General features: G+C 36.1%; 1 protein-coding gene across 1 annotated transcript in view; it reads right to left on the bottom strand.

Annotated features, from left to right (window-relative positions):
* TTC27 (tetratricopeptide repeat domain 27) overlaps positions 1 to 26,878 on the bottom strand; it is a 126,605-nt gene that overhangs the window by 41,357 nt on the left and 58,370 nt on the right. Inside the window, exon 10 of the mRNA XM_037405672.1 lies at positions 12,331 to 12,444. Coding sequence (XP_037261569.1) covers positions 12,331 to 12,444 — 114 coding nt within the window. The remainder of the gene's footprint in view (positions 1 to 12,330; positions 12,445 to 26,878) is intronic.

Genomic DNA, 26,878 nt, shown 5'->3' with positions numbered 1-26,878 from the left:
CCCAACCTTGGCCAGAGGGAGAGGTCTAAAGGACAAACTGACTCCTCCACCAGCAGCTGCCACTGCCTGCTTCCTGCTACCAGTTTTTTCCAGGGGAAGAGAAGAACCTGAGCCCATGAGTCTGCTGGGCCTCTGACCATTCATCCAGTCCTCAGTCTGCACCTTTAATGGAGAACCAGAGGGAAGAAAGCAGATTTCAGACCAGAGGAATTGTCCTGGCAAGGTGCAGTGCTTAAGCACTCCTGAAGGAGTTGAAGATTGCATTGTGATTGGCATTCTGTAACTTTTAAGTGTCTGAACTTGCAACATTAATAATGATTATGTTTGCACGCATTTTACATGGGGAAAACAGATAAAACGAGAGATGAAGTGTTCTTTGGTAGAATCATTTACTGCATGTTTCTATTTCTAGGCAACTTCAATGTTTGCGCAGATCTGCATCTGGAAAAATGGGTGGGTGTAGCACAGCAATGTGCATAATAGCTACAAACAACAATATTTATGCCATTTAAAATCTAGTTTCAGGCATGGTAGGTCGTATTGTTTGCCCAAGTCTTATCACAAAACTGCAGTGCTATAATTTACCACATCCAGATAGACAGCAATACTGTGAAGAAACTGGGTAACTGCAAAAGCAAATGGAAATATTGAAGAGTCAATATATCACAGAACTCTCCATACACTGATCCAAATGATTATTTGATTCAATGGTCTTTAAATCAGTTTGGAAAGTTCAGAAGCCAAATATATTCCTTAATTCATAATGATAAATGGAACAGGAACTAAATCAGTTAGGCCAGCAGTTCTCTAGTTAGAAGCTACATTCAGCCCACACTATTGCAGTTTGTCCCCAGTATAACAGTTTCCAATCAACTGATTCTTTACATACTAGATTCCCAAAATTTCCTACCTCTGAACATTTAGAAGCCACATACAATTACTGTTTTAAATAATTTTTTTAATAACCCTCCCCTCGCTGTAACTTACTGAAGAGCTAGGCCCTTGGCAGGATGGAAATCCTTTCGGTAGAAACACAGAAAAAGCAGTTGTCACTCCCTACTATAGCATGACAGTTACCAACTTATTTCAAAGCATGAACATTTTCATTCTTGGAATTAGTTCTTGGTTTTGTAAATAATACAACCATTTAATCTAAAAAAAGAGAAGTAACATTTTCCCCTCATTAATGACACAATAGTCCATTCTCTTCTATTTTATCCTTTCTTCAAACATTATTTTTCTTTACTATTTTTAAATTTATCTCACAAAGATTTGTAACCAGTTTAAGGATCTTTTTTACAAATCCCTTCACCCCACTGTCTGTGAATCCTAGGTCAATGATTATGAATCTCCGCAGCTTATACCTCATCAGTTTTGTCACAGAAACTGATCTGCTGAAATCTTACTCTTAACTGTTGTTCAAGAAACTGCCTGAAGTATTCTCCTTGATTATCTCTGGTGTTGTTCTACATGATAAAAATAAAATGCTTCCAGTGTAATATGTTCTCAGACTCTACCATGATTTGGCTATATAACCACTTTTTTGCCCCTACTTTAAAATTTGAGAGTAATTCTTTTCAGCTTTTATCAGATTTCCTTCTGAAAATCTCCTTTGACAACAAATACATTGGCTTCTCTTAAAATCACAGTTGTATGCTGACCTGAGGAAGTGTGGTTTTTTTACTATCAGAAGAAAAGGAAAGCCTTACTGACAGACTGTTTCTTTTTTATTGGGTGAGTATATACAAGGACAAAAGCAAGGACCCCTAATTCTGGGATTTACTAAATTGGCTTTGACTTATTAGTATTCCAACTTCTGGAAGTATTGGAGTACTACTATTTCCATATTCTTTCACTTTGAGTACTTTTAAAACCAAAAACATTCTCTAGTCTCTCATTTCCTGCAATGGTTAAAGTAGCACTAAAATACCTTCTAATGGAAGAATTTTTCAGAACAATGCTGGATCCCTTTCAAAATATTAAAAAACACACAGACACAAACACTTCTATCAATAACATTTGTCTCATTGTTATTGCTCTGTTTCCCAGGAATTGTTTTTGTATGTCTTAGCTTCATTTCAGTAAATAAGAAGGCCCTATCTACTACATGCACGACTATAAATTAGTCTTTCAAGACTGAATTAATCCTCCACATTTTGAGGAACAGGTCACCCAGGGCCTTGGAACTCCTTGAACTACAGTATCCTACATGGTTAGTGCCTTCTTGTCGTGCTGAAAAACTCATTCATTTAGTAGGCTTTGCAGGGGAAGACTAAGAATATATTCCTTGGAGAAAACTGTGGGAGGACAAAGACAACTGCTTTGTTTTATTTAACTGACGTAATTTCTTACCTATAATAAACTGATCACCCCTACTGAACTATAACTGCAAAATTATCATCATCAGGGCATTTTACACTTGCTCTGCATATGATTTTATTGTTCTTGAAAACTATTAAAATCTCAAAGGAATGCAAAATTTAATCTGTTTGTCTTTATTTGGCTCTTACAAAACATTTTATGGAGTAAATAGTTTCCATATTTTTAATAGACTACAGTCCTAATCAAGTGAAATCTGCATACAGGCTTGTGTTTTTGAAGATAAAGTATACCTGAGTCAGAAAGAACTGATATGTTTATGTAATTTGAATTAATAAACATCAATATTATTTCAGCCAACAAATAATTTTGGGGTTTTTTTTTATTTGTTTGGTTTGCTGTTGGTTTTTGTTTTGTTTTGTTTTTTTTGCATTAGTGACTTCTGTTCCTTTAAAAGACTAATTTTCATCAGCAATGAGAATCAGAATGTCTTTCAATTATAAATAGCCTTCTTTTTTCTTTTTTTCTTTTTTTTTTTTTTAAACCAGGAGGATCCCATGTAAACATGTTTAAGACAATTATATCTTTAGTGGAAAATTCCTGGGTTTTTTAAAATTCAAATGTTAGAGAATGATGAATGGCATTTCTCACATCCTAAAGAAACTAACCTGCCATTGTCTTAAGAGTTTTCTAGATGGAAATGGAAGTGTGATTAGCAAATAAAGCAAATGTACATTACTATACCAGTTAAATAGAATTATAGGCCTTGTAACCAGAAAGACAACTATCCAACTGTGTTTTGCATTTACAAGTTGCTCCTTTCTTACATGTATCTTAGAAACAAATAGGTTCTGATTACACTGTTTTTACAAGACATTAAAATTAGTAGATCTCAGTTTCAGGCCTGATTTCATACAGCAAACAAGAAAAACATGCTGTCTTGTCTTAGCAGCTCCCAAGGAGTTTCTCAACTCTGAATAAACCACGTGTTGAGCTATGAAAGAAAGCATGCCTTTGCACCTGTGTGGCAGCTGCTGAAGACTGGTTTACCACTTCAGCATACTCCCATCCCAGGTAATATGATTTTCACCAGATTTTCACCAGGTCATGCATCCAATTGCCTTTAAACCTCAGGAGCAAAACATGTCCTGCTGGTATATTAATATAGATTACTGATTATAAGTGTAAGTTAATTTAGATTACTGATTATAAGTGTAGTTTTAATAGATATTGTAGTAGAATATCTAAACATTAATTGGATGTACCAGTTTTTCTCTACCCCAGCTTATGTCATAACTGTGCTATCACTTGGACTTTTAAACTTTGTTGTTCTACAGGTAGTGACTGCATCATAATAGAGATATTGAAGGCAGAAAGATATTAACATTTTCAAGTATTCAGCATGAAGTGATTCAGCTAAATTACCAATTTTAAACAACTCTCCTACACTTCCTACTGTATAAAAACATTGATTTACCACTTCTTGTTGACCTCACTTCAGAAAGCAAGCATTTAGAAAAATTACACTTGTTTTACTGCCTACCTTTAGTAGGCATTTTATCTGTGAGGTTTTTCAGTCTAATTCTCTGGTGTACCAGTTAAAGCTGTATCTTTTTTCTACTTTCAACAGTGGAAAACTGGAAAGTTACAGTTTATACAACATTTCCCAGAACTTCTTTGTGATATTCTGGTAGTTCATTCTTCCCTACTCCATTCCTACTTTGTCCTCGGGCAAAGAAATTAATTCTTCACTTTAAACTTACTTCCTAAGTATACTCTACATGTTTAAAGCAAGATCATCATCTGAAGTTATCCAAATGTAATGAGTTCAAATTCCAAAATTACTCAGGAGTAGACTACGTCTTGAGTTTAAGGTACTGGTTTTACCTATACTATCATTTTGATGGCAGGAAGGCGAGGAGGCCAAAAACTTGTAAGACATTTATGCAAAAGAACTTGAAGTACTGGACTACCAAAAAGAGTTTTTGCATAACTCCAGGTGAACTTTTAAGATGCAAGAAGATGTTATGAGTTATAAGGTAAAGTATGCTGGAGCAGAAGTTATTGATTAGGGTGCTGGAACTGTGTGTGTCTGTATTTTTTCTAAAATTAGTCATGTAGTAGATTCTTAAGGTGAATGTTTTTGTTTGCTATACCAGGCCTTGCAAATGTGTATTTCTCTTTGAAACCAATGCCAGCCAACTAGGAAACAAATGTTCACTTAGGTTGTCAGTGTCATGTTACCAAAAAAAGCATCGATTTCTTTATAATAGGGCTTTTGCAGCTGGGTGGGGAAGGAAAGCACACAAGAGGAAATGAGTCCAACAATCCCAAATGAAATATAAAGCATTTTGATATCAAAATTAGCACAAAAGAGGTCAAGGTCACGAGCAGAAGGTAACTTGGATTCATGAATGTCTGACTTAGTATTTCCTTTTCTTTTGAAACTGAGAGCCAAGCAGTATACCAGGCAATATAGAGCATGTCCTATGCAATTGCCATTTGGAATGTTTTGTTGTAGTCAAACACTACCACCTAAAGAAGCATGGTGAAACAAATGAGGTCTGTAACAGCACAGTAGCATTAGTGACTTTGAAAATTATGAGCTTACTGTTCTGGACAAATATTGAGCCCAAAGTTACTGAGCTCCAGTGCTTAGGATATGGGTTTCAATGTTGAAGCCTGTTAATGACTTAAGTATCAGGACAAATCCACTTAAAGAGGACACAAAATCTTCAGAAAACTACAATATAGATTTTTTTCTTTATGCCATTTACATTTATTTTTTACTTATTTTAATGTTACTTATATGAAACATAATTTTATAGTTATTGCATTATCCTTACCAATCAAGTGTACCTTCTTGAATGTTTTTGCTTTCAAAGAAAAAGCTGTTTTACCTGTCAATTATGTTATTCATTTTTATGATGTATCAAAAGGTATAAGCAGAACTTCTCCTAAAGCCTGTAGAGGCTATATTTATCAGCTCGCTTGTGAAGGATGGATTTAAAACCAGAAAATGAGTGGCATTTTCTGTTGAAAAAGCAAGAATACTGATATCATCCATCAATTCACCATGACAGGGGTACATTTTAAGTTAGTCCAAATATACGGTAGATCATTTGGCATTTGGGGAAAGAACATCCCCATTCCCCATTTCCATATATGCATCTTGCCCCCTTTTTGGTATGCTTGCAGCTTATTTGTTTGCAGTGCAGCATTGTAACCTTACTCCGCAGTCTCAAAAGCCAAATACATCTGGCTGGCCTTAGGTTTAACCTGAGTTTTTGTATAAATCAGGAACAGGAGAGGTAGTTGTAGTCCAGTAGTCCATCCTCTCAAAGAGATCTGCATTGAAGGTTCCCCCTTTCCTATCAGATGATTTGGCATTTTTGTCACAGCTCGATATAGCTGCATATATCTGCCCTAGACCAGTAGCCATATGCCTCATGCAATCACACATGTGGAGACTCACCCACAGAGGACAACTGTTTCTTGTATAGATAAGTCCCCCGTTTGTAGCTAGTTAGCTAGCTTTGATACTGCTATTGGTGAACAGCAGTTGTATAACACTTTGCACAGGGTGCACGACCTGCAGAGGAACTGGATACACTTCAAAATAGTAAGCCTGCATTAAGTTTCAAGCTGTTGTGGTTACACTGCTCTTATAGTTCCCAAATCAGCTTGCTCTGGGGGAAGGCACAACTGCAGTCAATGCTGAAAAATAGATCCAAAGTCTTTTTCCGTCAGCTTTGGTTTCTGGTTTTCACTAAAGGGGGAAGTGAGGACAAGGACAGAGAAGAAATAAAAAGAAGAAAAGCTATCATTGTTAAGTCAGAGTTTAATTACAATATAGGAGGAACAGACAACTGCCTTAACAGATAAGAGACAGTCTGGTTTGTAATACGTGGCATATGCACTGGATATTGTGACTCAAGAAAACCTGTCCACCAGTACTGCATAGCTAACATGGTTTGTTAACTCACCTCAGGACACTTATCTTCAGATCTGCAATGATATTTATGACATACAGCAGCAGAGATTAATCTATTCAAATGCAGCAACAGCTGTAAAGCCTCATCTATGCAATTTAGCAATAGGTGGGAATAATGTGTCCTCCACACCTTGTATGTGGTCTGATTACATGTGGAACTTAATTATTTGAATTGTTTAGTTCCTTGAAGTTGAGCTTATAATGCTCATGCGTTCCAGGGCAAAGCTTAGGCAGAAGATGTGAATGTTGACTCCTGGAATCTGTCGACACTCATATTTTTCTTTGCAACTCTCTGTCATCACTTTGTCTATTAAAAAAAAGTGTAATATTACTATTCAATACGGCTTAAGGATTCTCCTATCTGACAATATTATGATGCCTAACACCATCATTCAAATTGTCAGGACACTGAGCAAAGAAACTGTAAAGGGAGAAAGGTAAATGCCTTCAAAGCTAATATTCAATGGGAAACATTTGGAAAAAAACGGGAACTTAGTATTTTTGGCTCCTTTTAGAAAGTGCATTGACACTGGAAGTGGAACAGCTCAGGCACTGAACATAGTTCTCATATAAGCAAAAAGGTTTGTACTTTAAAAGTACTAGCTGAGAAAATATGAAGAAACTTTAGCACAGAAAGAATGGTTTCATTCTTTTCCCCACACCAATAGCGCTGATCCAAACTGGCAAATACAACACTGCAGAAGAAAACTTCTAGGCAGAAATAATTACCTGGAAAATTATACTATTCAATATTCTCTTTTTTTTGCCAGTAGTACAAAAGCACTTGAATAACTCTTGGCAGGCTGGATCCCTGGTTTTGTTTTTTTTTCCCTCCAACAAAACCCATAATTGCATAGTGGAAGAAAACCAGAGGGAGCCAAGCACCACCACTTTAATTATTTTAAATGTGCTAATGAGTTCAGTGGATCCCCTGAATCACTTGTGTAATGTAGCATTGTCTGTCAAATCTGTCATCTGCTTAAACAAAATAAAATACATTCTGGAGATGTGTGTCTTGAGACTGAAATCATAACTATCACCAAGAGGTCACTCTCTCCTGCGATTGCTTTCTGAAGCAGTAACATTCATTTCTAGGGTTCTGGAGACCTTGTGATCTTGTGTAGAATTCATCAAGGAAAGGTTTTATAAGACACCTGGCTTTTCTCATCTTTGCAAGCACTATTTGGAACATGTGTTCTAATAATAAATACAAACTAATAGTTGAAAACTATAGGGGTATCAATGGAGGATCTCTACAGGATAGAAGTCTGTCTTCCACTTACTACACTCCTGAAGGAAGTGAGACAAATCTCTTTCAGTTCATCAGCGCATCTCACAGATCCCAATAACTTTCTGTTAAAACTTCCAACTTCATGTGAAACAAATTTATTAGCGATAAATTTTTCTCCTCCTTCTCCTCTCCCATCCCATGCACAACTAAAAGCAACAATTAAAATCTTATTTAACATACTCTTAGAGTACAAGAGGGGGTTAAAGAATAGGAATAGGAACTCCTAGTAGGTGATCCAATAATTTAGCTGAACAGACAAGAGCTGTCAATCCCTTGGCCATACTAAAAGTCTCTTTCTATTGCTCCAACCATGGTCTTGAGAGGGCTGATCAGAAAGATACATGACTTGAGAAGCAAAAGAAGTTAGCCTCAAACTTCTTTAGATCAGCCTAGTGGGAGGAATACTGCTCCCCTCTCCTTTTTGAACTCTCCTCTTAACTGCTGAACTTGTCCAATTTAGAACAACAGCCAAGTAAAGCAAAGCAGAGGGAGCAAGTTGGCAAGGAGGTGACAGTTTAATTTTGAAAATAAAAGGGATATATTTCTATGATAAATGACATAAGCTCCTTGTATAACCATTTAAAGACCATCAATGTGAAAATAACAGAACAGCAAAGTTGCATTCAGGCTCATTGAGCTCAAGGTGCCAGTTCTGTTAGATCGATACCAGCCTTCTCTTTCTATAGATGTACATAAATCCTTTTCAGATTTGAAAGAACTGAACACCAACCAGCATGTTTCTATAGTAAGAACAATTTACACACACACACACACACACACACACAAATAATCATTATTTCCCTTTCTTGTACACACAGAAAAACATTAGTTGCTGGAGAAAACGACACTCTGAAGTATTATTTAAGTGAAAATTACAGGGCAGTTGACACAGAATTCCCAACCCCATACATCTGTGTATGACTAAGGATATAAAACAAGATCTCATGTGACATTTCGATCTTAGACATAATGATTAGCCCGTAATATTGCCAGTCTGCTCCCAGGTCTCCTGAAGTCTTATTAAAAACACCCTTTTCAAGACACATTTCTCTCCCCCTAACAGGCAAATTCCTTTGCTGCCAAGAAAAGCAAGCAAGAGTGAAGCATATGAAATACCACATATGTTCTACTGCGTGTTAGGAAAACCAAGTGATTAGCTTACAGGCATGCTATCACCAGGTGCCACGAGCAGCAGAAAATACAATCAAAAAAGGGGCACATAACAAGCTGAGGAAAGCTGCAAGCATTGAGGTAGCCAGTGTAACCACCCAGATCAAGCTGCAGGCAGTAGCTGTAACAAGTCACTGCAGGACAAGCCTGAGCAGGCTACTGGTCTACCAGGCACATGGCAGCTTCACCTCTTCCACTGCCAGTGTAATCCAGCAGTAACGATGCTCTCACTTCTACCCAACCATTCTTTATACAAAGCACAGCATGTTAATTCATTTTGCTGCGTTCTTAGAAATATTTAAAGATCCACTGAAATGGAAGAGTACACTTGCTTCATAGATCAAGAAACTACAGTGGGATGCTATTTGTTATGTGCTTTAAACTGGTTGTTTTGTTTTGTTTTTTAAATCACCCCTTCCTTTTCTCTTTTTTCATAGCTCTTTGACCACTCAAAATTCCTTTTTTCTCCCCCATCCTATTACTTGAGCTCTGGCTGCGCTGTGCACAGTAATTTGTGGTTTAACAGCTTATTCCAGCCCATTTTCCACTATTAATAGTTTCTGAACTACTCTCTTACAATAGAAGGTAGGTGAAGATCCCAAAATTGATGTAGAAATGGCCAGTTTCTGGTTATGTGGATAGCTATTTATCAAAAGACATCCCCTTTTCTTCCTGTTTTCTCCCTCCCTTTCTTTCCTTTCTTTCCACCCTAGCACTTCTCACCCTCCTTCACCTACACCCACACGGAAAAAAACAAAACACCCAATCTTAAAAAAATTATACCCTATCCAGAGTCACATTTTGGTTGGCAGTAGCTTGATCCAGACTTCAATGTATGTTATACTGGTCATGATTAAGTATTCTAGTGGAATGTAAAATAACTGTTTTAGCGCTCAAATAGTGTTTCCTTTTCTTAGAAAAATGGCTGAAAAAAAAGTACTGGCTTTAGAAATCTTTAACCTTATTTTTGTGGATCCAAACCTCACTTAGGCAAAAACTGGACAGAGACAACCAGCAGCATCCAGAAAAAAACAAGAAAAAAAAAAATCTCTTTTCTTCATTTTCAGTTAGCTACTAGTTGAAGTAGGTTCCAGAGCACCCAGAACGATCATTTTAAAATCTGTTCCAAAGACTACATCACCTGTAGTTCAGATTTTTAAAGTAATCAGAGAAAGGTTTTGAAAATTATCATTCCGATTCCTTTTGAAGCTTTTCAATTAGAAAAAAATACAAAATCATTTAATAAGGACTGTTTAACATAAGATAGGGACATATTTAATACTTGGAGCACGGCAAATAAATTCAACCAATATACTCTCATTTCAAAAATAGCTGCAATTATTTTCAAATAATTAAAATAAGTTAAACATACATAGCCAGGCCCACAAAAAAATGTAGCCAAAACCTGCTTGCTTTGACAAACCAACAATGTAGCCTGGCTTGCTTTAGAGCTGAAAAGCAGCATACACCTGCCCAGTGATATTAATCTAAAAAGATGCTTGTCAGCTGCAGACCCAGCATAGAAGTAGGTAAGGGTGGAAACGGGAAAAAGGAGGAGAGTTAAAGTAGAAGAGGAGAGTCCCAGCATCAATACCGTCAGAGCCTATCAATTGCTCATGCACCCCTCAGACACCCTTGAAGTAACTAACTTAGAGGATTTAGTTTACCACTTCTTATTCATGCTGCCTTACAAGAATTTTTATAATTATTTAAAAAAATTGATATTGCAAACAGGGGGAATCTAATCATATTTACACCCACCTCCTTCCTTAATCTTCAATATCTAATCTTTCTACAGCAATCTGAACTAGTAAACATAAAACTGTAAAGCAAACAAACAAACCCCACCAAAACAATTTCTATGAAAATTCTATGGTTTTGAAATCCATTTTCTACCAATAAATGGCTGCAGAACTCACTAGCTCTTTGGCATCTTCATGAAGATGATATATCAAAAAAACTTGTGTCATATAAAAATAATATCATTCACTATGTTTTCTGATTCCTTCTTACAACTGTTAGAAACCACAATATTAAAAAAATTCTGATCTGATGGAACTCAGGAATGGAAACCTTAAATGGAAAGTTATTCAAGTTATTTGATTATTTTAGCACGTATCAATCCTCAAACAACTGTTAACTATTTTTGGAAACTGAGCTTGATACCATATCAAATCAACACAAATATGTCATTATATTCAAAGGTCTAGAAAACTTAAAAGAAAGAAAACAGAAGCACACTAGAAGACAGTATTTAAAACCACAGATTTTGTGTCTCCTCTGAGATCACCTCCCAAAATATCACAGCACATACTAATCAAATCTCTCACATTACTACAGTTTCAGCATACAAAGTCACACAAATGTACTTGCAACAGTAACGCCTTTGTGAAGATTTCCATCATAAGACTGTCAAACTGTATAGTGTAACCAATTTCTGGTACTCAGGTTTAATCAAGGTAGACAAAAATGCTGGAGACACTGCAACTGTTTTATGGCTATGGGCATCAAGGATCCTGAGATTGCTTCCCAATTGCCATCAGATGCTACACCTCCTAGAACTGGAATCCTGGCTTCATTGACACCCTTCTAATGACCCCAGGAAATTCCACTAGAGCAACTGCGTGTCCTCTTCAGCAAAAGAAAAATGCACCAGCACACCCAATCTGCACTCCTTCAAAGAGCCAAGCACCAATAATGATTTTAAATGAAACATCAGCTTTTCAGGATTTAATTACACAGCACCATAATCCTAAATTTTATACATTCCCAACTGTTTTAGTCAGCAGGACTGCTGCCTAATGGACACATAGAAATGCCTGCTGTTCATGTGTGACAAGACTTAACAACATAAAGATGAAAAATGGCTAACAAAACTCTGTAATATGAAGGGAAAAATTAGTATTTCTATAGCTTACAGACCTTTCCTTTGAAAAATCTATTTTGTAAAACAATCCTACTAGCTGACACTTCAGAATTTTAAAATTTCTTTTTTGTATTTGAAAACTGATCTATTTGTTTGGAGCTAGATTATCTAATCATTGCCTCAAACTCGCAATAAAAATGTTAATCACTAAGTATCACAAAAAAATGCTAAACTGAAAGCGCTGCTTTATTCAAAAATGTGTTTTCTTTGTTCTCACAATACCAGTGACTATTTACAAATTTAAGTGCTTTCTACAGATGATTTACTTGAGTGAAAACTTTGAAAATATGATAGCAGTAGCAGCTTTACATTCATGAACTTCTACATAAAAACCTCCTCAGATCAGAAGTCTAAAACTAGAGGTAAGAAAACAGATTTTAGTTTCAATCTTGAAAACTTGTCACTTTTTTGAATGAAAGTGACCATTTATTACTTGTACATGTAAGACTATCTCAAGACCAGGAGACATATAAGGTTTTGTGGTTTATGGATCTAATTTAGAGACATAATTAGAAAATATCTCACTGTACAGGTCGCAGAAAGGAACTGCAGAAGCTCCTAACTCCTGTCTGTTTCTATTTGACATATAAAAAACCCTCTACTTAAAACAAGGCAGCTCGGAAGTCTTACCTGAGTCTGCTTCATTGCCCGTTCCATTCTGCGAGTATTTCCTTTCTCAAGCTTGGTCCGAAGGAGTAAGGCTGATGTCTGAATGGCCCAGAACTTTGGCTGAGCGAGCAAGCACTGCAGAGGAAAAAAACCATTTTTTCATTATTTCATTTTAAAAGACACTGAAGACAATAAAGTTTTTAACAGTGTTCTTGAGCATGAATGCTGTTTCCTAGTCTGAAAGTCAAATACACGGTTGTAGTCTCTTTGATGAATTGAAGGCTGTACAGATTACCTTAATCTATTTTCAATATAAAAGGCATCAAAACCTTTTTTTCTCCTTCAGACTGCATACAGTCTGTACACGTACCCATATGGTGTATACACCAAACTGCACAAATTAAAATAGCTACTCAGAATGGAAGGAAAATACAGAATCCGATACTGAAGCAGTCTGGCTCAGCCTTCCCCACACCTGCATACTGGATAGCTGTAGACAGCAGCAGGGATCCTGCTTCTTAAGGCTGAACAAAACCAGCTCTCTTTTGCCCCCTCGTAATGTATGAGATGCTCTGATGCCTGCATTAACAGCACCTCCACATTAAACAGGCTGAAATTGCTAAGAATCTGAAGAATATTAATTAATTTAGAATTTGCCATGACTAGAGAATAACAGGAAGAATTTTTGATGTGTAGTAGATGTATGGGGAATATGGAATATTCTAGGTAAAAAGCTTTCCTAAAGATATGGTAAGTTATCACTTGGAATGCCCTGCCCTGATGCCAGGAACTTGGTGCCAGTCTCCAATCACTGATTTTTAGGAAAGCCCGATAGGAGATACGTAGCCAATACAGCTTTGATATCCCTTAATAATGTACAGACCACCATGGATTCTTTCCAGTATGGTTTCAGACAGAGCATATCATTTTTCTGTTACTCACTTTGAAACGGGAGACAGTAGGAAAACATCCTTGCTAATTTCATTGACACTACAAATACAATCCAGCTTCTCTGAGAAAATAAATTTGTCTATAGATACTTGTAGACTGCAGAAAAAACCCCAGTGGCTTTATTCTTTCCTTTCAAAGATTTCCCAAAGCATTAAAAAGTATACTTTGCTGGTGGTTTGTGTGAAACGCCTGACAAATTTCTGTCATATTGTAATCTGTTTTTCTTTTCCCTAGTGTTTTCACAGGAAAGGAAGCAGAAAGAAACAAGCTAAAACAAATTATCTCCAAGCAAAACTACAATGGGAACAGAGGCAACAGCAAATGAAAGCATAAATGAAAGCAGTATGAGCACATGTACAGCCACCAAACACTTCAACATCAGCTGATCCTCCCTCTTCTGACCAATGATCTCTGCACTTCCACAACTTCCACTCAGTATTACAAGTAAGAAGTACCCCAAGGCTTCTATACTGTCCTCTGTGCTGAGGACCTGGAAGTAATTAGAGGAACACAATTACAATCTTTTATATTCTGTAAACTTTCAAGTATCCTTTTTACAAATTGATTATGATCAGTAAATCTGTTAACTGGTTCAAATCCTAGTGGGAAGCTCATCTCTCTACTGCCTCATCATGGGAAGTTAAGTCTCCTACCTATTTTTGTTTGGTCTTAAGACAAACCCGTGCACTGCAGGCAGGACAAGTACAAGGCATTCCTAACAGAGGACCCTGGTTTCTGAATTTATTCTTCAGTGGCCAATCCAGGTGGCTACTAAAAAAAATACACCTTAAGAGTTTGTTAGGGCAAACACTTGAAGGTTGTTTACTTTAGCTTAAAAACTTCTTTTATAACAAAGGTTACCCTTTTCTCCATTTTCTCCACTATTGGTATTCTGTCATATTATTTTATTTTTTACTTAAAGGGAATTTTTTCTCTGCTACATTGTCGTAGATACTAGTATTTATTTTTCAAATGAACACAACATCTCTCAAAAGAATAATGGAAACTAAAAGGCTTGACTAATAGTGCTCCTAAAGATATTTTCAGGTCCAATTACAGCCCTTGCCCAGCAGCAGAATACTCGTCCCCTTACCCTGGCTCACCTTAGCAACTGGCACAAGGAGAGTATAGCACAAAGCCTCTGTGTTCACGCCACACAGCTCTGCAAGAGAACCAGCAGCTCAGGAAAGCCTTTCTTCAGCCTCTATGCATACCTCCCACACACCATTGCACTGATTTAAGCAATCATGCTGTATAAAGTGTGTATAAAGTCATATGGGGAGAGAAGCGAAGAGAAACAGGGTGGGAGAGAGGCAGGGATAATTATGTTTCACTCCTCTGCAGAAGCAATGACAGTCTTATCTTAAATAACAATCCTGCTTTTTAAAAGGTATTTATAAAACAAAATGTAAGGTATACCTGCTGTACAATTACAGAAGAAAAAGCTAAATTCTCTACCAGTTTTATTGATACTTTTTTTTTTATTGATACAAAAAACCATTGCAATTGCATAGGATGATGACAACCAGGCCTATTTTTCAGTTAAGAAACTCTTGTAATTTTATACTTGTACTCAGCTCAGTCCTGCATCAGAACTCAAATGCTCACCTTTTCAATGCCTAACTGTAATGTTTACAGCACCACAGATACAAAATAATACATGTATAAAGGATACAAATGTTTATACTCAAGGGCTGTAAAAAATAATTTCAGAATATGTATCTATAACCATCAAGCAAGCCTTAATCTGCACATATTCTGGACAAAACCCCCTATGTTTTCAACTGAAAATAAATCTGGACTCTACTGATGAGACTATAAGTTAAAATAAAACATCTGGAAAAAAGAAAAACTAAATCAAAATTATACAAGTTAAGTCAACATATGGGAAAGTTTATTGTACTGTACCAAAGGCAGCTAAGAAAATTAACAGAATAATTCTAAAACAAAACCACTACTGAGAATCTTCTCAAGTCATCCTTGTTCTTACTTTAGGGAAAGAACAATAAAATAAAGTAAAAGAAAAGCAGGAAAATTAGGTGGGGTGAGAAGCAAGGAAAAAACCCAAGGTTATGCAACATTTTCTGCACTGAATGGAATGTTTTCACATGGGAAAACTCATTTCTCCAATTCTTCCCCACATTTTTTCCTACAAACAAGAACCCTTTATACCATCCTCTCCCATCATATCAAAGTGTAGAAAGATTACTAAAATATTACACAAAACAGAGTATTTCATTCAATGCATCACCCTTATATGACAATGGAATGAAACATGATCGTCAACATCTTAGTAACAAAGTAGTCCGCTACTGTACGACACCCCCATTACTATGTAAGAACAAAATGGCAAGTCATATTTGAATGGTGAGATAGGTGCACGTTACTGATGACACCCAGATCAAACCCAGCCACATGAGTTCTGCCAAAACCAGGCTGATTATCAGGCACTGTTAATGGATGATTCAGCCTCATCGTTATTCAGAATTTAACCGACATGTGATGCACTCCTTGAGCACTCTACTAGCTTTCTGTTAGAGAACCAGAGAAAAAAATGCTTGCGCAGCTTGCAGTGTCTATACAAAATTCAGAACAAGCTGGCAAAAATCTTCAAGGATGCTTGTCACATTGGTACTTCATATATACACATACATGCAAAAGTGTATTATTTATGAAGTTACAATGGTTGGTTTTAAGGAAACTACACACAGAGCAAGCAGCCTACAGCTTAAAAATCAGTAATATAACACATTCAAGATAAAACAGAAAAGATAACCAAAGAACCCTGGGAAAGCTGGGACACACAGAGGAGCTTTACACAATACTATCAGATGTCCAACCCCCAACCCAACCTCTTCTGAAGGACACATGGATAAGACTGTATCAGTCAGCCGTGACTTATAAAAGGTACAGGTTGTTCAGATCAACTCTTCTGTATTACGCCATCCGCTATTTAAAAAAGTAAGAGTTCCTGTAATAATTCTTTCTGACATCAAAGTCAGGAAGAGCTTACATGGGCTTATTAGGTGTGCTAGACAAGCTGGAACAGGTGAAGATGATCCTTGTTAACTGCAGTTTTAAATAAATTTCATATCTTCTGATTTTTCCTTATTATAAATCTATGCTTTACATAAGCCCGTTCTTTTATTCTTGTCCCTTGCTCACTGGTAAAACATGAGTAGCCTAGCAAACTCTGCAATTGCTATGATGGAGCCATCATTTGAAAGTGGACTTTGAAACCCTGAGCACTTTTAATTGCAACCAGTTGCAGAATTCCCAAGACTTTTGCACATTAGTCCATCGTTGAACAAAAAATATTCTGCTTATTGGCCGAACTGACAGGATGTGGTGAAACGCCTTACTTGAAGGCACAGGCATGAGGTACCCTGAGGATTGCTCTGTTCCTCTGTCATCACCTCCAAAGAAACGGCCTTTAATTTAGATTCACTCAGGTATTTGCTAACATATTTTAAGCCACAAACAAAAAACCAGAAAATACTGGGAGGGATTTAGAAAAAAAAATTAAAAAAATCCCTTTCCAGTTTCTTTTAATTACCAATTCCAGTTTACTACTTCAGCAGCTCTGTTGTTTGCTTTTCCAAAAAGCCACATGTAATTAAGATTCCCAAAATTACTTATGGGGATTATTTCACGTCCATTTATCATTAGTCTTGCTTCATATAACCAAGTATATAATTATATGATGACTTTGATGAATTCATTCAGATTATTAACATTGAAGCCCTATTTCTTCCATTTAACCAAAGGCAAAATGACAACCTTATACCTCATTCTATACTTCTCTAAGATGCGAAAATACTGTGGCTTCTTTTCAGCATCCTGTATTGTGCACAGTAGTCGAGTGAGTACATCAAAAATGAACTGGTTGGAGGCATATGACTGAGGCATGAACAGGCAAAATTCTTGCTGCCTGCAGTTGCTTTGCAAAGGTATCTCTTAATCTCTGGTGAAGGACTCTCAACTGAAAGCTGCCTTACAAGTGCCTAACTTATTTTTAAGCATACAGGCATAGGATTCTTTGACATAAAAAGTTCTATGGAATTATATCCTAAGAAATGAGAGAAGAAAATTAGTATGAGATTAGGGAGAATTTGATTTTGTTTTCCACAGTCTCACCCAAATAAACTAATGCTTAAATTTCTGTGTAACTAAACAAGTTTTTATTAAAAAAGTCATGTCCAAATGACACTGTTTAATTTGATTTTTTTTTTTATTTTCTCTTAGCACTGAACTGGTGACAAAATGGTAAAATGCAACAGAATTAAAAATAACTTGACTTACGGAAAAAAACTACAAGATGCCATGTTATTGTGGAAAAGTTTCTTTAAATTTAATGTACACTTTTAACAGAATTGTTTTACAAAAGATGGTCCTTGCAATTCTGACAAAGTACGCACAGGAAACTCTGCCCTGGGAAGTAGTTAGATAAGCTATGAAAAACTATTTCTAATTGCCTAAGAAAGATTAAGGCAAGCCAAGGTCCAGAGAGAAGCAGAAAGAATACAAGTTTTGAAAAATGTTCTTAGAAAATCAGCTCCTCTATTAACTGAGCTTGAACACAGATGATTTCTAGTAGTACTGGCAGCTTCTGGCTGAAATGAGTTTTGTAGCTTTAAATGGTAATTCTTAGAACTCTGTAAGGTAAAATAGAGTAGATTTGTGACTAAGTGGTTTCCAATACCAGTGCATTTTTTAATGTTGTGCTGAAAAGCATAAATAACAAGGGGATAAGGAAAATAATAGATTTCTAGTTACAATTAGGCAGTAGAACCATGACTTGGCAACAAAGTAAGCCAGTCAATATGACTATTTTTTGCTTTTCTGCTTGGTGTATGAGCATGTAAAAATTCCCTGTTTGCTGAAACAGAGCAAGTAGCTTCTCTGTTCAAATTCAGCATACATACCGATTCTGCTGTACATGCTCATCCCAAAGATTTAAAAATAAATAAGAATCAAAAGAAGATCTGATTATATATCACAACCAGCAAACACATAATGTTGAGGTTTCCCAGACCTTAAATTCCTCTGGTAGTTTTATTCTTATCACAATACTCAACAGTTTACTAATCCTTCAGTGACCCGAAATTGAGAGGAAACCACAATAAACATGTGCATACGCAAAACCTCAAAATATAATAAATACACAACTAAAATACATTACTGTTTTCTAAATAGGTAAAAGGTAAGCTACATATTTAACTAGACAAGAAGTATTTTATGTTTAGAATTACTGAAATATATTTGTCAAAGGATTCTTTTTAAGAACAGAAAGTTATTCTTCTGGTGAGTATAAACATTTTATCTAATGCAATAAAGTTGCTTAGCAACCATGTAAAGGAACTATCTCCTTGTCTATCTCTATTTATATTAAAAGTTTGTATTTAATAACTATCACATATACATGCTCTGTATTCTCAGAAATGACATTGACAATAAACTTAAAAATGCACTTAGAATTACAGAACGTTGAATAACAATTGGAATAAACAGGTTTTTGTCTCTGAGCCACCACTGTCCTCAGTTCAATGCTGTCCCAAGATTCTTCCTCTTTTTATTTCCCATTGTCATATTAGATACAAAACCTCTCTATCATTACATATCATTGTTATATATGATATATAATTACTGTATGTTAATCTCTAGACATTATATAATTGCGAAAAAATTGAACCCTTGTACTATGTATCTGTAAGACCCATCTAACTCATCCCAGACAAAGACTAAATACTACCATTTTTGAGACGTTACGTTTTTTCATACTAACTGGGGAGCTCCTCTGGTCTCTTAATAAACAATCAGTTTATTGAAGTTGATTAATCTTAAGTTCAGATGGAAACACCTCCCACTTCTATATATTTATAAACAGAATACAGAATACTTTCCATTTCTCCAAGACTACCACCTTAATGTATGACAACTTGACTTTAGGTTCAAAATTCAAATAGAACCTGACATAAGAAAAAAATTTCTCTTGGACAGTGAATTGGAATAGGTGGCAACAAAATAATACATGATACAACAAATTCAAGCCTACTGCCTTCAGTGCTTGTACATGAGAAGTTATACTAGTGGACCAAGTACAACCCTTGATTTATATAAAACATCATGACTACATGATAGTTCTGAACAAACAACAGTGGTTAACTTGGAAACATACAGGATGCTGAAGCGAATGATTTCAAACTATTTTTTCATTGCAGCTTCTGTCATCCATGAACTGTGGCACTGCAGACAACATTCCTAAATAATAAATTTGGAATTTGCACCGCTAGTCAGGGTGCTAATTTGAGCACCTATAAATTCCTCACTTTCCTAAGTATTATTGATAGGAAATATTTGATATTTGATTTTATGTATCAATAGTTAGATAAGACCTACTAATCTGAAAAAAACCAACCCAATTTTGGCCATCTGTTCAAGACAGCAAGCCTTCAGATAAATACACTGTTAATCTCTAGAAACATTAGGAGAGCTTTAGGCACAAACAATTATAAAATGTAAGGCTGTATATTCTCCAGTCACTTTTTATTAACTATGAACACCTTCATATTTTCTAAGGCCCAACAAGAAAAAAAATTATGTTAGGATTTCACTCCAGATGATTCTTGTTACAACTTGACAAATTCTAATCCTATTTGGCATAATTATGACCTTAGCAACATGAACAAGATAAGGGTCACAAACAAGGAAGATAATATTTTCATCTCTTGAGAATGTGATGCTTCCATAAATCTTACGACAGTGGATATATTTAGTGGTTAGCAAGTAGAAAGGCAGAGAAGAAAAAAAAAAGTCTGTAATTTATCTAGTAAATCTAGTTCCTAGTATGCACTAGCCAACAGACCTAATAAATTGCTCTTTTTTTATTTTATTTTTTTTCTTCTTTTTTAAAAGATCTAAATAGAGGGAATAGTCAGACTAGTGTACGCCATGTACATATCTCCTCCTCACGGTCAAAAGAATTGCTCAGACAAACAAACAAACATCAAAGGCTCTGTTGATACAGTTTAACAATTATCAGAACCTGTGCTGTATATGGCTTGATGCATCTGTTTTATTTCACACTTTCACTGGACACTGAAATCTATCCTACACTTGAAATCACTCTAAGGGTGGTTTGGACTGGAAAATCAAAATATTACCAACCTATCTTGCAAATTTAAAGTGTACATATATCAACATAAAAGCAAATGTTTTTGAAATTTCTGTTTTTTTCCTATTAAACAGATAGTAATTTTACCTAGCAACTGACCACATCTTTTTCCATATGGCTTTGACAACTATAATTATTTTCTCTAAACTCAACAATATGAAGTCTTTGGTGTTACAGACTACTAATTGATCAAACAGTATTAGGGCAAAATATCAAGACAAGGATAATTTACTTTTTTTTTTTTCCCAAACACCATAACTTGTATTATACACTTTCAGGCATTATTCCAAGTCCTGTGTTAGTGTTTCTTTTTCAGTGTTGCATCGGGAAAATGTGTTATTACTTGGTTAGGTCTTAAATATTTTCTTGCCTAACAGTATCTAATATAAATTCTACATGGCACCTTTACAGTATTAGCCAAGACCTCTGCACTGTAACAAGAAAACAAAAAAATTATGCAATGTGCAAGCCTATATGACAAGCATTAGCAGAAGTTCTGTATTTTCCTTTATTAGGTCTTTCATTGATTTTAATGGGTTGTTACATCAAGACAGCACATTACAGAGTCAATCATATAATAATTTGCCATTTTCTTTAAGGTCTCTTCAAATTATCATCATTATTTAAATGCTATGTTCTTTTTCAATAAATTGTGCCTGACTGTCAGTTAGTTAAACCAGAGACACATGCAAAAATATTGAAAGAATTAAAGGACAGAGCAGATTTACTTTCCTGCACTGGCTGAGACATCAGCACGTGCATAGTGCCATTTTCCAGTACTACTTTAATATTCCACATATACTTCAGTAGGCTGAGACCACACATTCAGCATATTTTTTCCAAAGTCTAAAGCTATTCACTCAACTGTATGACAAGAGTTTATTTTGGTCTATAAAACTAATCCTGGGACTCTACAACTAAAATAGCTTTTCACCGCAACAGGTGTTAGCTGATCATGAGCAGAGCTGGGCTTAAAGCTCTTAGCCGCAGCCATTAGAAATATCTCAGTGCTAAAAAGTCAAGAGCAAGGCTGAAACATGCCGCATCAAGGCACTACTTTAATTAGAATGGTATTTTTAAAATTCACTTTGTCTAGTCTTGTCTGGCAGCCTCGGCACTCAAGTTGTAACATTACATCATTGTAAATACACAGTACCTTTTGTTGAATTTGACTGCTAAAACAAGAACATTACCTGATTTTTTTTGCATTTTTATATACTTCAATGTGTTTGAATGAGATTCTTTCACATATATAATTTCAGAGTCTTGGAAAATGTAATGCATTTGAAATAAAGTATTAATTCTGAGACTTTTAAAATGAAATATACACAACATGCATAATGGACAGTTCCTTTTTTCCCCATCTGCAGGTATAGGTATAAAGAGTTGTTACAAGTTTCCTCTTTGCCTATCCACACTTTATAAAGCAAAACATATGCAAAGATGTTAAAAATCTCTTACTTAAACAGTTAACTTAGACTGTATTAGACTGATTTAGAAATGAATACTGAACTCATTATAGCAGCAATTACATTACACTTACCTAGATGCAATTTAGCCTTTTTAAGTATCTTGTTTAACCTTAGTCTGCAAGTAACCAACTCTAGAATTCATCCTCTCTGGAATTTATCACATCTGAAGGTACATTAAATACAATATAAGAGTTACTCAGTAGCTGGCTTAAATAAAAAATTAGATGGGAAGACTGGAATAAAATTTCTTCTTACAGGACTTACAAGATATTCCACTAGTGTACACAAGAAGGCTAATGTCATTTCACTTTAGCTGTATTTTCCACAGCTGTTTTTTTACCCCACTCAAAGAGCATTCTGTAGCAAGTGGGTAGGTAGCTCTTGATAACATCCACTCAAAGGAATCCTCATATTCCACCCTGTTTATCACTATTTCCCCTCCATGGCACTAGTTTTGAGCAGTATCTCTTATTCCTGATACCCACCTTGCAAAGAACAGCTGCTGGGCAATTATTTATGCTAGGTCAGCTTGGAAACCGTGCTGGCTTTTGTGCCATTTCTGTAGTACCTAGGACTCCAAGGAATAAAAAAGTCAGCAGGAAAGCTTGGAAGGTAGTCTTCCTGGGTCTGTTTACACAGTCAGTGGTGACAGGAAGGTTCCCTAAAAAGACCATTTTGAACAAGCATCAACCTCCTGACAAAGCCTCTCACCCTTCATGGACTTCATGAAGGAAATTAGGTTCCTAGCTTATGCACAGTGGTTACATGCCCAACTGAAGTGCTTACTGCTAATGAATCCTCTAGATAGGTTCTCAATAATTTTATTGTTTCTTCCAGCCTCAAATCTCATTTGGTTCCCCTTGAGTTTGTCATGGGGCTGCAGACGCCTCTGGAATGACTGTTTCATCTGGATGGTGGAAAAGATATGCTCTAGACCAGACTTTCTCTATAGACCACAGATTTCAAAGTGAAAAAACCCTAAGGCGTACATTGCATCCTGCTACAGTTTTTTACTCAATACAAGAACCAAGTTGAGAAACATGTAAATATCTGCACAGGTTTAATCACTTTCAGTATTATACTAGCTGGTACGCTAGCAATAGATGTAAGGGAATATGAATAAGTAGTCCCATTAATAAAGTGAACGTCTCTTTGAAAAGAACAAAACACCCCATTGTGTACAACTTCCTAATTTCCTCTAAATTAAGAGAATTAGTCATATTTCTGTAGATGGCACTAGAAAAGCCAGTCAAATAAAGTCAGGGGTAATTTGCATTAAGAGGACTGCAAGCTGACTCTTTTCACTGAATTGTTGGGAAAGGACTATGAAAACAGAATAATGAGTGATTTTTTGCAAAATAAATGCACCTGCTACTTTCAGAAGTTCAACTCTGCCAAAACATTGTGAAGACTATAATGTTATCTGTTCAAAGACATGGTGTTACTATCCTCATTAGAAATATCAATACACTTCAGTATTTTTCTTCAGTATGTCTTCTACCTATCCCTAAAAGAAAGCATTCTTTATTGAAAAAACACCAACAGCTGTTTCTCAGCAACAGAACCAGCATCTTTTTCCTTTGTGTAGTCAATATTCAGACTCAGATACAGCTACAAGTCCTGACGGGGAAAAAGGATGACTTCCCAAAAGAGAATATCCTCAGACCTCACAGCTTGTTTGTTCATCTTGTTTTCTCTAGCAAAGGCAACATAGGTAACATTCAGGTAAAATGAGGCTGCCTTACCTCTGGTGTTGGTTCTTGTAATTATAATTAGTTAGGAGAACATCCAACTTTCCTTTCCATTCTCCATGACCATCTCATTTGAAACCTGAAGTCATGCCTATAGGCCAGCTCTCCTCTGCAGTGATTTTATTTTATTTTTGAAGGACAAGTGAAAAGAAACGTATGAAAGGTCTACATCTGCTGCTTTTACTAACAGATATAAATATGTTGTTCCGTGAAAGGCTGCATCTTTCCTTTTCCCTCCTTCTGCTTCCATGTACACTTCCTCACACACAGAAATACCAACCAAAACTTTAACACTCTCTCTTCCCATGTCCCCTTTTCAGTATGTACAGGGAAATGGTTAAGCATCTGTTAGAAGAATGTTCATGTCCAAAGCTCAGTCCATATCTGTTTCTTCTTCCTTCCCAATAGTCTTTACTTCTTCTGAATACACATCAAGAACTTCCTGAGCTTTCTCTCAAGCTGGATGTTTCTATGGTTTTTCTTAGAAAATCTCCTGTCTCACTCCATAACCCTGTGACTCAGAAACACACAAATACTGCCTGCATTAAGAAAATGAAATTAAAGGGGATCATTTGATGCAGTCATAGGTATACTGGAATCTGATGTCTAGTTAGAAGTAGAAGAAACACAAGCACATGATGGTTGTCTTTTCAACTAGCTGTGAATGTAGCTCTGCAGATAAAAGTAAAATGGCAGCCTGGTGTCCCCTACATTATACACTTCACAGAGAAAACAGATCAAAGAAAACAAGCACTAGAAAAACATTCCCTTGCAAGGAAAGCCTCATATGGACCACAGAAAAAGCTACACAAAAGGAGTACAAAGATTTACGCTTACTGAAGAATTTTCAGTGGAAACAAAAGACTTCAAGCAAGCTTTGTATGAATTCAAACATAACACACACAGAAAAGCAAGCTTATATTACCTTGCATGGAACAAAAATAAAACAAAATGTAGGGAGATACTTATATTGAGCTATGAACATGATTCTTTGATTCTGCATAACACAGTTGTTATTTAACCTGCATGCAGGTATGTAACTACCAGAAACACTCAGGGAAGGAAAAAACCCCAAACCCACCACAATTCAAAGTCATTTTAGAAACACTGGAAAATTCAACTCATTTTCTGCTAGGAAAATGTTTAAATGCTTTTTCCCCCCCCTTAGGATTTTCTACTTTCTAATAATAGTATAAATATATTATCTGAGTGTCAGATTATATGTTCAGTTCTACTTATACACCCAAACTGCAGAGATATCCTGAATGTCCAAAATTCTATCAATTTTCTTCCACATTAACAGACACCAGTGGGCTCATATTTAGCAAGTTTCTAAGAGCTTAATGGTCTGCAATGATACTAAGTGGTATCCTCTTGTAAGAGTTCAAAAAATAATAATTTTTCATGCTGTTGCTTAAGCTGGTTTTTGGGTTGTATTTTGGTTTGTTTTTTCTTTTCATTTTGAGAGACTGCTTCGGTTCAGAAGTAAGTTTTCCTTGGAGGCTCTCAATTTTTTTTCAGGAGAAGGAAGAAACTAGAGAAGAAAAGGAAATGTCATGAAGAAAGAAGATACTGTTTTATTTAAAGGAATCTGCTTCCAATGACTAGCGAAGGGTAAACCACATAAGATATGGCTCCTATTTTCACTTAGAATGGAGTCCAGCCATTATTACTGACACTTGCTCTGTTGTGCCAAACATGTCACTTATTCTGTGTTATGCTGAAACAACTTCAGCCAGATTTGACTGTAGTAGCATTGTCTTTTTAAGGTCTGTGGTTTGGACTTACTCCTGAAACAGCCTAAGTGCAGACTTCCACACCACATCACAGTACTGCATTTATTTCCTAAGGCCCAATCTCAACAGCAATAAATCAGGTTTTTGGATTCAAAAGACTAGACTTTAACTCTTTGGTACCAGTGATAAGGATTTCCCTAGGTATTAAACAACAGTGAATTTCTCCTTTTAACTGCTCAGCCTCAGGAATTTCACCATCTATGCCAAGATTCTGAACACATCATGTGCTCTTTCAATACTATCCTGAAAAACAGAAAAGCACATTAAAGAAATTGCTTTCTGTACAGAAGTAAAACAGTGAATTTAGTTTGAGCATGGCTAGATATAATATTTTAATGATACATAGTTTTAGGACTGTATGCAATGGTACATGCTGTCTGAGGACTTGCAATCTGTTTAGCCTCAAGACAAACAAAGCAAATGACTGAAAAAAAGGGTGAAAGATACAAAATCAGTGCCAATGGAGAATATTTTCTAACTTGTTCCATTCAGACCAGCCATGTGGGAGATGAAACATGTCCTACCCCCTGCTAGGTATTCCCTTGGAAACTACCACAGGAGGCTCTTAAATCCGCTGCCCTGCTTGCTCTACCCCACCCTCAGCCTTGCCTCTCTGACAAGGAGCATTTCTGAAACAGGCAGTGCTATAGGTTAACTTATTCTCTGCTAACAGAAATCTATTCCTTGGGGAGATAGTTATGGATTTCCATTTTTCCATTTCTGGTACTGCTGCCTGTGGCTACAGACAAGAACCACCATTTGTCAATACTTTCTTTAGGTTGGTCAACTCTTAGTTTTGTTTTTTTTAATAGTACCTCTTATTCAGAAAAATCCAGGTAAGACAACACATTAAGGTTCCAGTTTCTTTTCTTTCTGCTTCTTTGTTTGAACTGTTCAGGACAAACTCAATGTTTGCAGCACTCCAGACTACTGCAAAAATCCTTTAGGTCTGACAGATCCTGCTTCCTTATGCAGCTGCCCCAGGGTGGTGGGATTTGTCTGTTCTGCCTGCTTACTCATGTTTATGAGCTCACCACTATGCTTTTTCCATCACTACGTTTTTTCCACAGACTGCCAGTGATGCTTTCTGTTTATTTGGTTTATCATCAGCCTCTGGAAGAACACTGCTTTATGTACTGCTGCTATCTTATGCAGCATAGATTCTTACTCTAACTGAAACTTTTATCTTTACTTTTGCAATGATAACTTTGGAACAAATATCCGTCCATAATAATTATCCTTAAAATACCTTAACTGAATATCTTTCCAGGAAGAGAAGGTAGCAAAAATACCAGTTCTCAGACAGATTTGGAGCACAACTATGAAAATTACACAACACAGTGGAGCTGTAAAAGCTCCCTTTGCATCCTTCAGTAAAAGGCATAAAATTATCTTCTTGAAAAGAATCAATTTAAATGTTTTCAT

This window comes from Falco rusticolus, chromosome 12, assembly GCF_015220075.1.
Source record: "Falco rusticolus isolate bFalRus1 chromosome 12, bFalRus1.pri, whole genome shotgun sequence".
Classification (NCBI taxonomy): Eukaryota; Metazoa; Chordata; class Aves; order Falconiformes; family Falconidae; genus Falco; species Falco rusticolus.
Note: the sequence above shows the minus strand (reverse complement) of the source record. Positions and strands in the feature narration are given on the sequence as shown.